Source organism: Spermophilus citellus, assembly GCF_964194105.1.
Source record: "Spermophilus citellus genome assembly, chromosome: 1".
In the NCBI taxonomy this organism is placed as follows: Eukaryota; Metazoa; Chordata; class Mammalia; order Rodentia; family Sciuridae; genus Spermophilus; species Spermophilus citellus.
The window spans coordinates 161,859,445-161,877,844 of record NC_138182.1 but is presented as its reverse complement, the minus strand read 5'-3'; the positions used below and the strand labels follow the sequence as shown (position 1 = coordinate 161,877,844).

The window sequence follows — 18,400 nt, the reverse complement described above, 5'->3', positions numbered from 1 at the left end:
GTAATCAGCCTGTGAGGCAAATATTACAACACTCTATTTACCACTTTGGCCCTTGAGGCTGTGGATTGTGTTGCCCTCAGGGGTCACCAACCACCTGGGGAGAGTCAGGATTCAAATCCACAGCAGCCAGACCCTGAGGCACACGGTTCTGCCAGCTGCCACCTTTGTTGCTCTTCATTCCATTTCCCCATTACATGGCTCATTTTGAACAGTAAATGGCATTAGATACTCTTACAAGCAGGGAGTCAAAGCTTAAAATATATGAACCAAACTAAACATCGAGGAAGTAGGCCACCCCTCAGCTGTCCCGGAGGGTCTCTGGAAGGAAAGAAAGGTATGATGCAAGAATAAATGAGGAGGCTTAGCAGTCTGACAGCCAGCTCCTGTTGCCCTGTGCCATACTTAACCCCTTGAAACCTCAGTTTTCTCATCTGGTCAAAATAGCACTTGCCCTGGTAGGATTGTTTGGAGCAAAATGAGATGGTCCACATAAAGCCTGTCACACAGTGATCAGTGAATACTAGTTAATATTACCGCTGTCCTTGGGACTACGAGTACCATGCTGTTCTTGTGAGTACTTGTAAAGTCCTCTGCTCCTGACGCTGCTGGCCATAGGCCTAAGGCGTCAGTACAATGTCTTCTGAATCTGTACACCCCAGCCTTCTTTGCAGCACTGAGGGACACCCTTGAAGCCTCTATAAGGGCCCTGCATGCTACCTTGGAGGATACTAGTGCCACCTGGTGGCATGGTATCCCTGCTGTAGGAGAGGGAAGCAGAGGGACTGAACTTGCCTCTCATTGTCACAGTAGGTCTTCCCACTGTCCTGTGGGAAACTGACTGAAAGCAGGGTGGGCAGCCAGGGACCTGGGTTCCAGTGAAAGGTAAAGGGGACTTACAAACCTCCATTAAGTGTCCACGACTGAAACTTAACAAAGATATTAGGAGATAGTTCCTGGATTATTATGGCAAAATACGGTCTGGACCTGGAAAAGGAGGAGGTCAAAGGCACTGGGTGTGAGAACTGTTGTGTGGGACTCCTTTTCTAAAAGGACTTTTATTAGGCCTCACAGGGTGAACACTTTTGGGAAAGGATGTTTCCTCAGCATTCATTTGCCCTTGAAACTTCAGACCTGCTGGGGATGGCTGACCATGATGCAAGAGGGAGGGAGAGAGGGAAAACTCTTGCAACTAACACTGCCTGGCATCTGCGCCTCACAATAGCTAAAGTTAATTAGGCTTTTACTAAGCATTTTTAGATATTCTAAATTTATAACATGCTGTGTTTTGATAATAAACACATATACATATTTAACACAAACTTTGTGATTTTTTTTTTTTTTTTTTTTTGGTACCAGGGATTGAACCCAGAGGTGCTTAACCACTGAGACAACTCCCTAGCCCTTTTAAATATTTTATTTAGAGACAGGGTCTTTCTGAGTTGCTTAGGGCCTTGCTTAGTTGCTGAGGCTGGCTTTGAATTCTTGATCTTCCTACCTCAGCTTCCTGAGCCACTGGGATTATAGGCGTGTTCTACCATGCCTGTCAAACTTTGTGATTTTGACTGTTTTTGAGTATATGATACAGGGCATTTATTATATTCACAGTGCTGCACAACCATCACCATATCCATTTCCAAAACTTTCATCATCCCACATTGAAACTCTGTACCTATGAACTCTCTAGAGGGGAACTTTTAGTTCAAGCTGAATGAATTCTTTGGGAAAAGTAGCTGCTTGAGCAACTTTCCTTTCTCCCTAGCTTTTCTAGAGATTTTCTCCCACCCCTTTTATTTTTTAACCCCCCACATTTATGATTTGTACCATCCTGAGTGAGGCCCCTAATGGGAAGTTTAAAAAAAATCTTTCAAGGCTGTAGGGAGTTTTCTTGAAGAAGAAGATGCCCAGAGGTGGCAGAGGCTTTGACTTGCCAATTCTTCTTTTTCCTGCCAGCTCCAGCATTGCCCAGTGGATGATGACCCTGGCCCTATTTTCATTCTTAGCAATAGATGGGGTCCCAGGAGAGGCTCAGCCAGGTCTTGTGCTGATTGTTTGGAGGGTTGAGATGATTGAAGTGGGAGCCCTTTCTCATTCTGTGATTGGACTTGAATCAGGTCCAATCCTCAGGTCAGAAACCTTGTCTTATTCATCATTTTCTTCCTGGGGGCCAGCACAGGGCTGCCCAACCAGGAGATATCCAATCAGTGTTAGCTGTTGAATGGAATTGATGTTTCCCACCATCAAGTGGCCTCAGAAGACCCTGCTGTTCATTCCAGATATGTCACATAGTGATGTGAGCTGGGCTGAAGAGATGCTATTTAAGAGCCAGAGTACCAGAATGCACCCTTGCCTACTCATGGAGCATGTAGGCTTGCACTTGCTGAAGTCCTGCTTAGGTCCTGAGGTCTGAATACCAGGTAGAGAAGCGGGATCCCAGCGTAGATGGGGTATCAGATGAGGTCAGTAGATGGGATTTTGTATAGGACATTCTTTCTGCTCTAGTGTCAGTACTCACTTAGAGCCTCACTGGCCAGTTTTCTCCCTGAAACTTTTGCTATAAGAAAATGGATGACCATCTTGACCATCTTATTTTTCCAGTGCCTTCAAAGTTTGGCCCGTGGATCCTGTCTTCTTTCTTCTTTCCCTCCCTCTCTCCCTCTTCTCTCAGATCTCTGACCATTTGCCCTATACATTATAAAGCATTCAAACCAAGAGGAATGTGGGAAGAGATTTTCAGGCAACTCCTTATTTTTTACTTTGCATAAATTCATCTAAACCTCAATGTAAAAGCAAACAAAACTAATGGGGTTTTAGGTGCTTTTAATATACCTGTTTTACAGATGAGAAAACTGAGGATCAGTGACGAGTGGTGCAGCTGGGATTTGCATCCCTGTCTTAGGCCAGAGCTTGATCACTTAATCCTGTGCTCTTAAAATCCAGGAGGTGAGCACTAAGTTGTAACTCTGTGGATCTTTCTCTTTGGGTGTAAGATGAGATGATACAGAAATGAATGAGAGAATGCAGGAATGACCCACCCCAGAGACAGGGCTTGAGAAATGGGGCCAGGCTCTGTTCCAGTGTTACCTGTGGGTTGTTACCTCCAGACAGTTGAAGAAGAGGCTTTGATAAAGAATAACAACACCTGTAAGGACTTCCTCATCGAGGCCATGAAATACCATCTGCTTCCCCTGGATCAGAGACTCTTGATTAAGAACCCTAGAACCAAGCCCAGGACTCCAGTAAGCCTGCCTAAGGTAAGCCCCAGCCTGGCCACTGCCCAGAGTCAGGACCACATCCTAGAAAAATGCTTTTCCATTCACACTCCACATCCTTCCTCACTCCTGCCTACCCTACCTACATCTTGGTTGCATTTAAGACCTAGGACACAGAATCTGCTGGTTCCTTTGGCTAGTACCCCTCTCTTCTGGGGTATTCCTTTCCTAGGAGTTTCAAGGAAACCTCCAGTGTCATTGGGGGTGAGAATAACTCATAACTCTTCCATCCTGCCCCACCTTCTCATTTCATGCCACGGTTTGTGCTTCCTTCCTATTAGAAGAGGGATGGCTCTGTTGGTCTTTGCTTAGTGACAGCCGTAAACATTCTTATAGTGTACTATTCTTCGAGTCAGAAAAGTCCCAGTTCGGTTCCTCTCTCACCACAGGGAGGGACATAAAGGACCATTAGGGCTGCCAGAGAAGAGAAGGGGCCTTGAAGAATCCCAACAGGTAATGAAGTAGGGGGAGTAAGTAGGAGAAATGAGAACTTGTGAAGAAGCAGCCAGCAGAGGGAAGGACGAACACAGGAGGGGACCCTCTGGTTGAGAGGCTTGCTGACTGCTTGGTTCTAGGTAGGGTTCTTGCCTCTGGCCCTCAGGTCCCTTATTTGCAGAGAAAGGGATATAGCAATTGATCAGTCTTTCTGGGATCCTGACATAGTGTTGTGTGGGGAAAGGTCCCAGGCAACATGGGAGGGAAGTTGGGAGGAGAGGATGACACAGTGGGTAGCACAGGAAATTATTTAGGCCCTTGTTTGTCATCATCCTCCCCTCTCTAGCTGGCTGCCATCCTCTTTGCCTGCTGCTTCTAAGAAAGTTCCGTAGGGATAGAGAACAATAGGTTTTGTTGTCCAAAACTTGATGTTGGGATTCTTTGAGGTTTGAAGTTCCTTCTTTACACTCTGTTCCACGACCCTGGATCATGGCGAATAGAGTGGTGGCAATGTGAACAACTGTCACAAATGTCCCAGATAATAATATGAACAGCTGATCTTAAGTGCATGTTATGGGCTAAGTCCTAAGTGAAGGTGTCACATATGTAGCTTTTTATTTTCATGGTACTGGGGATTGAAACCAGGGCCTTGCACATACTGAGGAAACACTCTACCACTGAGCTACATCCCCAGCCCTTTCTAAAATTTTTATTTTACTTTGAGTCAGGGTCTTGCTAAGTTGCCTAGGCTGCAATCCTCCTGCCTTGCTCCCCTACCCCCCACCCCCCTAACCCCCCTTGTCATCCCCCCTCGCCCCAAGTTGCTGGCATTACAGTGTACATCACCATGCCCAGCTCACATGTGTATCTCATTTAAACTTCACACCCCAAGAGGTAGAGACAAGTTATTACCCTGGTCTACAAAGAAGGATATTGAGGTGATTTGTCCTGACATCACCACTGTTAATGTGGTAGAACCTATGTTTTCACTGAGTCATCCTCACCCTCCAAACCCTCTGTGAACTCTGTCCTTCTGTACCTAGCTTTGCCTGTGTATCTGATAGTGTACACTTAGTTGTCTTCCCATGTGTCCAGTGCTGGTCAGAGGAAGGTGCAGCCTCAAGGAGAGGGCCTTGGCCTGTCTGGCCATTTGTCTGGCTGCAACTTGATGCCCTTTTTAATTTTGTTGTTGTTGAAATTTTGCATTGAAACATCTTATTTTTTTTAAGTAAAAGTAATTTAGCTTTCTTTAACAATAGAAGTATGTGCTCATTGTAGTTTATTTAAAGGATGCTACAATGTAAAAATAAAGTTAAAGTCACCTGAACTCTCTCTCAGGGACAATCACTGCTACTATTTTGGTGAGTTTTCTTTCCAACATTTATCTCTGTACACTTTCTCACAAATAGATGAAAATGTATACTTTCAGATTAACGCTCTTGTTATACAGATTGAAATGTTTTCCCCCACACAACTATATGCCATAGATTACTTTTAATGTGATATCAATATGGGTGAAACCAGCATTTAAATTGTAATGGGTACATAGTATTTGTGTTTTCTGTACCTATGTATTTAATTGTCCTCTCTTGGTGGACTTTGCAGTATTTTCCATTTTTTTGTATTATGAACATTTCTGTGCCAAATATTCTTTATAAGATGACATTTTGTTTTAGTTTGCATTGCTTTAATTGTGAGATTAATCTCAGTTTCATATGACTATTGTCTTTTGTATTTCTGTTGGAGGGAATCTCTTTTCATGTCCTTGCCCATTTTTCTGTTGGATTGTGTTTTTTATTAATAGTTTTAAAGGGCCCTTTCTACATTAAAGAGATGAGGCCTCTGTATGTATGTACTTCAAGTATTTTCTTCTTAGTTTACAGGTTACTTCTTAACTTTGTAGTATTTTCTCCCAATCTGCCTTATCTTTTCATTTTCTTAACAGTATCTTTGGAAGAGCAGATTTAAATTCTTTTTGATAATTTGAATTAATAGGGAAAGATTATATGTATTTGTCATGTACAACAGGATGATTTGAAATATGTGTACATTGTTGAATAGCTAAATTAAGCTACCTAACCTATGCATTACCTCACATACTTATCATTTTTAGAGTGAGAACACTTAAAATTTACTCTTTTATTGATTTGTAACAATATAACAATACAACTAACTATAGTTACCATGTTGTACAACAGAGCTCTTGAGCTTATTCCTCCTGTCTGAACAAAATTTTGTATCCTTTGATCAATACCTCTCTAACCCTGCTCCTTCCCCTCATCTCCTAGGAACCACCATTCTACTCTGCCTCTGGAAGTTTGCTTTTTCAAGATTATGCATCTATGAGAGATCATGCAATATATGTTGTTCTGGCCTGGCTTCTTTCACTTATGTCCTTCAGATCCAATCATGCTGTAAATAATAAGGTGTACTTCTTTTTAAAGCTGGAGTGATATTCCACTGTGCATATACACCACATTTTTCTTGTCTCCTCATCCATTGATGGACAAAGGATGACTCTATCTTTTAGCTATTGTGAATAATTTGCAGTGAATACAGGAGTGCAGGGTATATTTGCGACATACTGATTTCAGATATATTCGTAGTAATGGGGTTGCTGGATCGTGTAATAGTCCTACTTTTAATTTTTTGAGTAATCTCCATTTTCTTTTTCATAATGGCTACACTTGAAAGTACAGAAATTATTATTTTTTCCAGTTTTGTTGTTATAGTTTGTTTTGTATTCTATCTTTTAAAAAAATCTTTGTCTTGCCTAACATCACAAAGATTTTCTCCTGTATTTTCTTCTTGAAGTTTCAAAGTTTTAGATTTTACATTTACGTCTATAGTCCATTTTGAGTAGTTCGTTTTTTAAAATATGGTATGAGAGTTAAGAATCAAGTTTCATTTATTTTGCATGTTAATATACAGTTGTTTCATACCATTTATGGGAAAGATTCTTCTTCCATCAAATACTTCACTTTTGTTGTAAATAATTAATTAACACATAATAATAATATATGTGTTAGTCTATTTCTGGATTCTGTTCTGTTCCATTTTTCAATTTGTCTGTCTTTATACCAATACTGTCTTGCCTTGGTTACTAACTTTATAGTAAGTCGAGATAGTATGAGTTTTCCAGTTTTGTTCTTCAAAAAGTTTTTTTATTCTAAAGTCCCTTTAATTTAAGAATCAGCTTGATTATTTCTACAAATAAGGTATGCAGATTTGATTAGAGTTATATTTAATCTCTAAATATAACTAAAGGGAATTTCCATCAATACCAAATCTTTTGATTCATGAACACACCATGTATTTCCTTTCATTCAGATTTCCTTTGATTCCTCTCACTGATTTTTTTTTTTGGTAGGGATTAAACCTCCCCCCCCCCTTTTAAATTTGTTTTTTAGTTGTAGGTGGACACAATACCTTTATTTTATTTATTTACATGTGGTGCTGAGGATCGAACTCAGGGCCTCACATATGCTAGGAGAGTGCTCTCCCACTGAGCCATAGCCCCAGTTCCCCCAAGCCCTTTTTATATTTTATTTAGAGACAGTGTCTTGTTGAGTTCCTTAGGAACCCACTAAGTAGCTAAGGCTGGCTTTAAACTTGTGATCTTCCTGTCTCAGCCTCCAGAGCTGCTGGGATTACAGGCATGTGCCACCACACCTGCCTTTCTCTCTGATGACTTATAGTTGTCCATGTGCGGGTCTTACATGGCTTTTGTCAGATTTACCCTTAATTTTTGAGTAACCTCCATTTTCTTTTTCATAATGGCTATACTTGAAAGAACAGAAATTAAATTTTTATGCTATTTTCAGCATCTTTAAATTCAAATTTTTAATAGTTTATTTCTAATATGTAGAAATGCAATTGGTAGAAAGGTTATTTAATGGAGAAGGAAGGGTTTAGGTGGTGATGACTTCACTGGAGTCTGAACATAAGGCAAGTATCTTCAGGAGATTGCTGAATACCCCAGGCTGACTCTCTGGGCAGATTTTTTGGACTTGTCTTCTATAGCATCAGTTCTTCCACTAAACTGTTGGTTCCATGACAGCAGGCATTACTCATCTGTGTCCTTGGCACCCAGCCCAGATCCTGGCACAGGGTGGGCAATAGTAAACATTTTCATGAATGAAAGATACATTTTTAAAGAAGTAATTTTATGGAGCTTTAGACCTGACCATTTATATCATCCCTCACTATTTCCCCCCAATGCTTTTGGCATTTATACATGAGCTTTTGCATCGATGTAATAAGTATTTATGTATTTATAGCCTCTTTTGATCACTAATGTAGGTTAGGCCTAGAAATTTGGTTCAACCCCAAAGGCATTCAATATTGCCCTCATTCATGAGAGATTAGAAGAATTGTGAGGAACCTGGATTGAACAAACAACTTCCCTCTAAAACTCAGCAACAATCTATAGGCTCTCACATATTAACTTATTAATTCACTCATCTAACACACTTCTGTAGAGAAATCACTAATTGCTAGGCAGTGAGGTAGGTGCTAGTGCCTCAAGGGCTCTTGTGAGGTGGTCTGTCATCTAAGGAATTCTCTGGCTGGGGAGGAGGGTAGACAGATGTGAAGGATAACTAGAGGGTAAAATTTCAGTGCCACCAAGGGGGACTGTCAGGGTACTCTAGGAGCATAGAGACAGGTAGAGGAAAACTTTCAGTAGGGAGCTAAAGCCTGAGCTGAATCTTCAAGGTCAAACACAAATTGTCCCTGGGAGCACACACCCAGAACCTGGTTCAGAGGACCACAGGAGAGAACTGGCTCATACCTTCTGATGGCCACTTAGGGTTATGTGTACTTTACATTTTGTTTCTTCCTGGGTCATTGTTCATATCACCAAAAGCATCGATGATGATGAAGTAGTATTGTTTAAATGTCAATGACTGAGCAGTTTGTTTGTAGTTTAAACTCTAAATATACATGATTTTGTCTTCACAATGAGTGTGGAAGTGCTGATGTTGGAGAAAATTAAGACCCAGTAAGACTAAGTGATTTGCCTAGACTTTTATAGCTCTTAGGTGGCAGTGCAAGGACTTGAATCCAAATTTGGTAACCTTGAAGCCTAGGCTTTTTAGCATTGCACAGTACTAATCTCTACAGTGATGGTAACAGCACATCTCAGTTACTAAGCTCTCATGATGTGCCAAACACTGAGCTAAGTGATTTTCATTTATTATCTCACAGGATTTTCATAATTGTAATTATCCCAATTTTGCACATAAGGAAATTGGATCTTAGGTTATATCACCTGCTCATTAGTTATCTATTTCTGCATTACAATTTTCCCTAACCTTGGTGGCTTATCATAAAAACATTGTTTATCTCATAGTTTCTGTGGGCAGGCATCCCAGAGTGGCTTAGCTGGGCCCTTCATTCTCTGGGTCTCTCATAAAGTCAAGGTATTGGTCAGGGTTGCAGTCATTGACAGGCTTATTTGGGAACGACCTGATTCTAAGCTTGCCCACATGGCTGCTGGCAGACCTCAGATTCTGGACATGGGCCTCTCCATAAGCCATTTGAGAATCCTCATGACGTGGTGGCTGGCTTCTGCAGAGCATGTGACTCTAGAGCAAGAAAATGAGAGGCAGAAACTTCAGCCTTTTTATAACCTCACCTCAAAATCAATGCCTCTTACTTTTGCATATTTTATTTACTAGATGCAAATCATTAAGACTAGCCTGCACTCAGGGGGAAAGGAATAACGCCCATATGTGAGTGTAGGAGGATCAAAAGATTTGTGACCAATCTTTAAAGCACAAGTAGTCAATGGCTGAGCTCAAATTTAAGCTTTGAATGACTGGCCCTAGACCTAAGCTCTGAACTGTTCTATGATATTGCTTCTCAACTCCACAGTAGGCTTTTAGATGGGTCATGTATGGAAAGTAAACTGATTCCTACCCTTTAGAGACTCCTTAAAGATAGAACTTTGTCAAACACCAAATAAGTGGAGGAAGAGGAGGAGTCAGGAGTTAATTACGCTAGTTGGAGGAGCAGCCTCAGGAATTCCAAGGACTTTTGGGCTTTTATGAATTCAGTCCAGATAAGCTTTCTGAAAGAGCAACTTCAGGAAAGGAACTGGTGGAGAGAGATTTGCACCATCCTTTGCAATTCTTGCCAGTGAGTCAATTTACCAGCCAAGTCCCTTCCCTGAAAGGAATGGGATTGTGCCTTGAGATCCCTGTGGAAGGTTATAAGGGTGTTTTTTCTGAGCTGTTGATGCACAGATCATACTGACACATTCAAGCCGGAACAGCTAATAGCATCATCTTGGCTCCCACACATTCACCGCCCTGCACTTTCCCTGAGGCTGGGTTGCCATGGACAACCAGAGGCTGTCTCTCAGCCACTTGGAGCCCTCCTACGTCGCCCTGCTCCACAGATGGCAGCAGAGAAATGAGGTTCCAGGAAGATGTAAATGAATCCTTTACAAGTGTACTGAACCTGGCACTTTTCACTGTCATTCTTGTTCAGTTGGCATCCATGCTCAACTCTTTAAAAATGACACCAAAAAGTCATTCAGGCTGGAAGGAGGCAGCTTGCTTCTGAGTGGGCTGGCCTGCTTTCAGATGATGTTGGAAGTAGAGGCTGCTGGCAGGTGGGTAGGATGACCTCTCATCTGGGCCAGGTTCCTCAATGGGCACTGCCTCTCTTCCATGTTGGTCCATACCCTAGCAAAAATCCTGGAGGGTGGCAGGTCTTGAAAATGTGCCCGTATCACCCCTGGAATTTTTAGTAGTACTTATAATTCCATCCGTAAGTTTCTTTTCTATGACTTGTTAAGAGTTTGTTTTTTTGTTTTTTGTTTTTTTTTAAAGAGAGAGAGAGAGAGAATTTTAATATTTATTTTTCAGTTTTCGGCGGACACAACATCTTTGTTTGTATGTGGTGCTGGGATTGAACCCGGGCCGCACGCACACCAGGCGAGCGCGTTACCGCTTGAGCCACATCCCCAGCCCAAGAGTTTGTTTTTTAAGCAACTGTTTTAAACAATAATAACGATGCTGGTGTTGATCTAATAATATGATCTAAAATTTAGTAGTTACTATTTACCAAGATGTATTTTATATTATTTAAGCCTCCTGACACCCTATGAGAAATACCCTGTTATCATGATGCTGTGGGTGTTGAAAATAAGGCTTAGCAAGGTTAAATGTCTTGCCTGTGGTCACGCAGCCGATTAGTGACATGTGAGTCCAGAGGTGTCTCAAGCCAATGCCCATTTTTTCATCCTTTCCATCCTCTCCCTGGGCTTTGCTCTCATGTTGCCTGGTTCTCAAACCCCCATTGTCTCTGCACCTTGCCTGTCGATACTTACCGGGAGCAGCTGTTGCTCAGGAACCTGCTGGGACAAGTCTGCTGGCTCGACCTGGACGCCCTCCTTCGGATGAATTTTTGGTGTTAGCCCTGCGGCCCCACGCACCAGGGTAAGAGAGACTCACTTCCTGCCCTGGCCCGAGGGACCGACTGGCTGGGCCTGCCTTCTGCCCAGCTCGCTGGTCATGGAATAGAGTTTGGACATACTCTGCTCTTGCCCTGTGAAGAAACTGTGCAGAACCCAGGTTGCTCCTTTCACCCAAGTGGAGATGCCAATTACTTCTGTAGCCCTAGGCCAGGATTAGGGTCTTGAAAGCTCTGTTCTGTTCACCAACTGTCCCTTTTCCTGACTAGTCTCTCCTAACTAATGGTTCTTAGACAGAATGGTTATCATTTCAGTGAGGAGAGACCAACATGCCTTCAATCCCAGTCATACTGGTAGAACCAGAATGATCTATGCAAAAGAACATTATATATATGTATGAAAAACTTGTTATTCTGGAATTTCTTTTCTAAGAAATCAGGTTGTTTTTCCATGGTCTCACTAAAGCAAATGTCCCTTTTACCTTCCGAAGTGAGAGGGTGTTTTCTTTGAGAGATGTCGAATAACCACTCATGTTCTACAAACCAGAGCTTTCCAGGCACCAGAATGTCTGCAGCCTTTAACACAGTGGAGACCTGGGATCAGGACCCTGAGGCAACTAGCAAGACTCCCAAGGACACTGCAGTCCTCAGGAGTGATTAAATGATGTTCAGTCCAGCATCATTGTTAGACCAGAACCAGTTCTTGGGCTTATTAGGATTCCTATATTACCAATTATGCTTATACAAAATGTTAAAAAATAGTAATCATTGCTAGGTGTGATGGATGGAGCCTGTAGTCCTGGGAAGGCTGAGGCAGAGGACAACTAGAGCCCAAGAGTTCGGGGCCAACCTAGACAACATAGTGAGACCCTGTCACTTTTTAAAAAATAGTGATCAATAAAAGAAGCTGATGTGATTCCATTGTCTTTGTTGAAGACCTCATAAGTCTTTAGTAAGCTGGGGTTTATCAGTGTTGGGGAAAGAAAGGGATATCCCTGTTGAACTACCTGGGCCTGGGTGAGGGCTCCCCAGAGAAAATGGTTTAAGTCTGTCCTTGCCCTAACAGCCTGTGGTCTTAAGCAGCAAGAAGTTTGTAATTTCAGAGATGTAACACATGTAGACTTTGGGAATACTCATATTTGCCTAATTGGTTGTTAAGATCAGGTATCTATGGAAACAACTTCTCTATAGTAGTCAAGATAGGAAATTTATTCTTTATACTCTGCATGATCACCACAATGGGGGATACTGTGCTCCTTGTACAAATGGCTTCTTGCAATAACTGCCATAAAAATTGGATTTCTTATACCTGCAAAGAAGCAGAATGTGTACTCACTTCTCCTTGCTGCTTTGATCCACCATCCCCGCCAGAAGTGACCATCCTACCCTACCAAAACCTTTACAGTTCCTCTTTTCAGACTATCATACAAAGTTTGAATGTTAAAAGTCATTTCTCATCAGTGTTTTTGTGAGCTCAGAGGCAAGTTTATTTTGAAAATGTGTCCTGTATTATTTTTGTCCTTGTACTCAGGTTTTATTTTAACACGAGAAACTTTCCATTTCTGTAATATTGTTTCTGTGTTACAATGAAAGTTCTTCCACAAGTGATGGATTTTTCTCCAGTATGAATGTGCCCCCTCACTTGGCAGGAGACAGTTTCTAGGACATGGTGAGGTTTCCTGAAAGCTTTACCTTTTTTTTTTTTTTAATTTAAAGAAAAAGCTTGATACTTTGTGCAAGGAACAAGTAATGCTTTGTTCTGATGGTTGAGTCAAAAGGTAGGAAAATCTCTTACTTTTCCTTTTTTATATCATTTGTTTTCCTCAATATTGCCAGAATTGTAATCTAGTGTTCCAACACATCTTAACCAAAGAAAGTGACATTCCAGTTTTATATTTTTTTCATTTGATAATTTTTTTCATTCGACTCCTTGCTACTTACTTTTTATTCATTAATTTTTTAATTTCAAAGAAACATCTGAGCCCTGAGTTTTACCTGGCAATATAAGGACATTATTTGGATTATTTTGGTAACTGATGCAGACAGATTTTCTGTCCTGCTAGGGTTTACTGTCTAGGTGGGAAGACAGACAAATCACTAAATGGTCACAGCACAAGGCAGAGCACACAGGGTAGCTGAGCACTCTGTGGAGGGACATGCAACTCAGACACAGAGTCAAAGAAGCCCTCTCTGGAGAAGAGACATGTAAACTAAGACCTGGAAGATAAGCAGGTGTTAAAACAAAAGGATTAAAAAGAAGAAGAATATCTAAAGTAGATGGAATGTTGTATTCAAGAGCGAGGGGTGGCATCCTGCAGAGAGAAAACTAAAATCTGGGTTTATTCCCTCTCAACTCCAGAAATTAGATTTCAAAGAAAATCCTTGCAACATCTTGTCTTCAGTTTAGTTTAGGACAATGCAAGTTCTAGGTATGCTTATGAACATAGGACTAGCCTTTCTGCTCTGGAGGAGTACGTTGGGCATAATCTGAAGTTTGCTAAGAGGCTGTGTTCATTAGTATACCCTGGACCTGCTTATGGCTACCTATGTAAGCAAAGAATCACAGATGGGAAGAATCCAGCTTTTCTCTGAAAAAGGCTGCTCTTGACACAGAGCAGTGGGACCTTCTGAGTTGAGGCATGGAAGAAAGCCTGCCTGGAAGCAGTAGTAGTTTAAGCCTGACCTGTGTCCCGAATTCCTGTGGAATGCTTTAGAAGTTAGAACTGATTTCTGAGCTTTGAATGTTTTATGACTCACATTTGGTGGGCTAACTCTGGTGATCAGCAGTCACCATGTGAGCAGTGCATGAGCCTAATCTGGCATCTTGGGGCATAAATTGTTGATCTTGGGCAATGGTTGTCTGATCTGGTTTTGCTTCCCCTTTTGGTAGATAATGTCCATCTGAGAGTTGTGCTCCTGTGTGCTCATGCAGGTTTTGATGATCTATCCTCTCCCCCAGAGTACATTGTGGGGAAGTAAAAAAGCATTATGATTATTAGTAATGGCAAAAATTGTTGATGGCATACCATTAGTATCATTATGAAATTCCTACAGGCCATGAGTTAAAAAAGTTGTTCTCCGAGTATGAAAGCTAGAACAGAGCAGCAGCATTACTTGGGAATTTGTTATAAATTTATATTATCAACCCTACTCTAAACCTGCTAAATCAGAAATTCTGAGTGGGGGACCACAGTTTGTGTTTTCACAGCCCTTCAGGTGAACCTGGTGCACACTGAATTTTGGGAACCATTGGGTGAATAAGACAGGTTGCAGGAAACAATCCCGTGGCTTGTATTGGCTGCCTGTGGCCTCTACCCTTTTCTCTCTGCTCAGGAAAATGTATTGGGATGCAATTGAGTGTACTGTGTCATACAGTAACAGTGTGAATGTGCCCAGTTATTAAAATGTGTAAACTACAGTTAGCTCTGGTATTTTAATTCTTATTTAGTGGTGGCATGTGACAAGAGTCTCAATAATGGGGATGTGCCACAGTTAGGTACGCACTGCAGTTCTGTTAATGAATGCAGTCAGAGTGATGGCTTTCCTTTATTTCTTTTATTCTGATTTGTTATATATGACAGCAGAATATATTACAATTCATATTACACATATAGAGCACAATTTTTCATAATTCTGGTTGTACACAAAGTAGTCACACCATTCATGTCTTCATACATGTACTTATGGTAATGATATCCATCTCATTCTACCCTCTTTCCTACCCCCATTCCCCCTCCCTTCCCCTCCTTCCCCTTGCTCTATCTATAGAGTTCATCTAATCCACCCATGCTGCCCCCCCAACCCCATTATAAATCAGCATCTTTATATCAGAGAAAACATTCGGCATTTGGTTTTTTTTTTTTTTTTTAGATTGGCTAGCTTCACTTAGCATTATATTTTCCAACTCCATCCATTTACCTTCAAATGCCATGATTTTATTTTCTTTTAATGCTTAATAGTATTCCATTTGTATACATACCAAATTTTCTTTATCCATTCATCAACTGAAGGGCATCTCGGTTGGTTCCACAGTTTAGCGATGGCTTTCCTTTTTTTGACCAAGTCCTGCAGTAGGAAATGCCATCTGGAGGACACACAGGTGTCCTGGATATTTCATGACATAGCATCCTTGCTATGGTATTTTCTGTCCTGTTTACAAAAATGCACTAGTTGTAACCCACTGAATTGGTTTCATAACCCACTAATGAAATGTGACCTACATTTTGACAAACAGATGCAATGACCTGTGTTTTCATGGGCTACGGACCTAGTCTTCAGAACAGGAGGGGTAGGGCCAGCCTCAGGCCTGTGTCAGGTTGCCTGCAGTTTTAGCCTCTCTTCTGCCACCCCTACATGTGTGACCTTGGGCCTTGTTCTCTGAGCTTACTCCCCTCATCTGTCAACATGGATGATAATGTCTGTCTCACAGGGTCATGGTGACAAGTGAATGATGACACACTTAGCACTGCCCGACAGTGATAGTGACTGCTGTACCTGTGGAAATAGCCACTGTTAGTGCCATTTTTCAAAGCATCATCAGTTAAATAAGTTTTGTGATAACCATCACACATATACTACTGTACAAATATTTTTTTTCTATACTGCAATGAGTGTGCCCTGCAGGCTAGACATTTAGAAATACTTTTAAATAATAATTTTTTCTTAATGCATCCAAATCTGCACTCTTCTAAAATATATTCAAGTTTGTTTCACTGTAAAATTGAACTTCCCATCCCAGTCCTCCAGGATACTGAGATTGCGGAGGATGCTTAAGCTTAATGTACCCCCACCATTGCCCCAACTAAGGTATTTTGGAACTATAGAACTTGTGGTTGTGTTTCTGTAGGAAGATGCTTGTTAGTTTTTTCTTTAATATTCATATATGTTGGTGACTTGTGGCAGCATCTTCACATACGTACCTCTGTAACTGTGAGCTCAGATAACACTCAGCCCCTGGGCACTAAGCATGTAGAAGAACCAGGGATAGATCACCCATTAATCTGGTGTTAGGAAGATCCAGCTAATGTCCCCTTGTCTTTCTGGAGGTCATGATTGTGGTTGGTGGCCAAGCACCCAAGGCAATCCGCAGCGTGGAGTGCTATGATTTTGAGGAGGACCGGTGGGATCAGATTGCAGAGCTTCCATCCAGGAGATGCAGAGCCGGTGAGTCCCCCAGTCCAGCAGCTGCGTTTTCCTGGCTGGTTAGTACCCTGTGTTGGAAGTCACACAGTGCTCCTTAGTTCTTCAGACACCTGTGTGTTTCAGGCTCCCTTGCCTTCCCTACCTGCTCGGTTTTGGGCTGTCCCTTCTGCGGTCAGTTCTTTCGTAGCTGGGAGAGTAACCAAATTCAGGCATTTGCTTGAATCAAGCAAAATTAGAAAAGCAAATGGGAAAAGAAATCCAGTGAGCCCCACAGTGACCCACAGGTGTCTGTAGTTGGAGATCGTCTTCTGTGGTGAGTTATGTGTTGCCTGCCTGCTCCCACGTTATCATGCATCACCACGCTCAGCCAGCCACCTGACCTAACCTTCGTGCCTTGGTTTCCTGTGCCTCAGGTGTGGTGTTCATGGCCGGCCACGTGTATGCTGTGGGTGGATTTAATGGCTCCCTGCGGGTGCGGACCGTGGACGTGTATGACGGTGTGAAGGACCAGTGGACGTCCATTGCCAGTATGCAGGAGCGCCGGAGCACACTGGGTGCGGCCGTGCTCAATGACCTGCTATACGCGGTGGGAGGCTTCGATGGCAGTACTGGTAGGTCCAGGACCTATTCCCTCCCCATCCCCACCTGGGTACACCCTCCATGCAGCCTCATTTTGTCCAGCCAGTTGCTGGGCTGACATCTGTCCTTCTGCAGCACTGCCTCAGCAACACACACATCCGTGTTACTCAGCTTTCCTCTGGGATAGTTATAAGGAGAAGATTTATTTTGGCTTATGGTTTTGAAGGTCAAGTCCCTGCTCAGGTCACCCTTTGCTTTAGGCCTGTGGTGAGGCAGCACCTCATGGAGAGAGCACATGGCCAAGCAGACCTGCCTGGCTCATCACCAGGCAGCAAAAGGGAACAGGAAGTGGGACCCACACTGCCATCAAAGGCACATTCCTAGTGACCCGGAGACCTCCTTCAAGGCCCCTTCTGCTGAAGGTACCCTATAGCACTGATCCAGGGACCAAGCCTTCAACAATGGGCCTTTGGGGGCAATAGGAACCAAACTACGGCACCATCCTTCCTTACCCAGCTTTTGGAGCCATAGCCAGGCCCCCAAAGAATAGGAACATATTAATACAGACTATGAAACTCTCCATGTATGATCTCTAGGGCTCTGGGAAGGAGCCTACACTCAAGTGTCCCTAGTCTGCACCTTCTACTGAACAAATAAGGGAACAAAGGCTCAGCAGTGGGAAGAAGCCTGGCCCAGGCCACACTGGCAGCCAGGCTTGTCCATTGCCCTTTCTACTGCCCCACTGAGCCTCACTAGACTGGGCCACCACAGGTGGACTCCTTGCTCCTAGATTTTACCTTGCTTCAAAAATTTCAGTCTGAACCATTAGAAGACATGGACTTGGAGAGAAGATCTCATCTGTACTCATACTGCTGGGTAGATGTCTCTGTAGACACCAACTCACTAAAATAAAATGGTGTTCTTCAGCCACAAGGGAAGAAAAAGTAAAAACACAATACTTTTTTACTTCTCTAAAGTTTCATTTATGTCTTCACGATTTGGTGATGTTTCTCATTCTTCATGTTGCTCCACAAATTCCATGGTCTTTAGCTTTTCTGGAGGCTATGTTTATTGAGCAGAAGGGATAGCGGTACATTGCTTCATTTAGGACCTGCTTTTTTGGTTCTAAGTAGAAAGTCCAACTATACTATGGCTTTAAAATAAAGAATTTTTGTTTTATTTTTGAGAAACAAGAAAAGGAGTTCCTGACTTGATCTAATTGCTCAAGGAAATTGGGGCCAAGTTCCTAAGATTCTCTGGGCCTTTTCCTTCTAATCACAATGTGGCTGTTCTATTTCCAGCCAATACATTTGTGTTCCAGGTAACAAGAAGCAAGAAAGAGTGATGCCTATCTCAGAAAAGTAAAGGTTATTTCAGAAATCCCAATGAGATTTCTACTTTGATATCATTGACTTGGTCACCCCTAGCTGCAAGGGAATCTTCAAAGGCAAGTTTTTAACTTTCTCGCTCCGGAGGCCGAGGAAGACCAGGGAAAAGGGGGTTGGAACAGGGGCTCGATGAGGCAGCCTCACGTCTGGAATCAAAGCATTCCT

The 18,400-nt window shown here is 42.4% G+C and overlaps 1 protein-coding gene across 6 annotated transcripts in view; it reads left to right on the top strand.

Moving 5' to 3' along the window:
- The window catches only part of KLHL3 (kelch like family member 3), a 124,638-nt gene that overhangs the window by 89,279 nt on the left and 16,959 nt on the right, over nucleotides 1-18,400 (top strand). For 5 of the 6 annotated variants that reach the window (XM_081286816.1, XM_081286818.1, XM_081286821.1 and 2 more), the window contains 3 exons: nucleotides 3,102-3,251; nucleotides 16,172-16,289; nucleotides 16,682-16,879. In XM_081286816.1, coding sequence (XP_081142942.1) covers nucleotides 3,102-3,251; nucleotides 16,172-16,289; nucleotides 16,682-16,879 — 466 coding nt within the window. The remainder of the gene's footprint in view (nucleotides 1-3,101; nucleotides 3,252-16,171; nucleotides 16,290-16,681; nucleotides 16,880-18,400) is intronic. The other variant, XM_081286817.1, reaches the window with a different exon arrangement.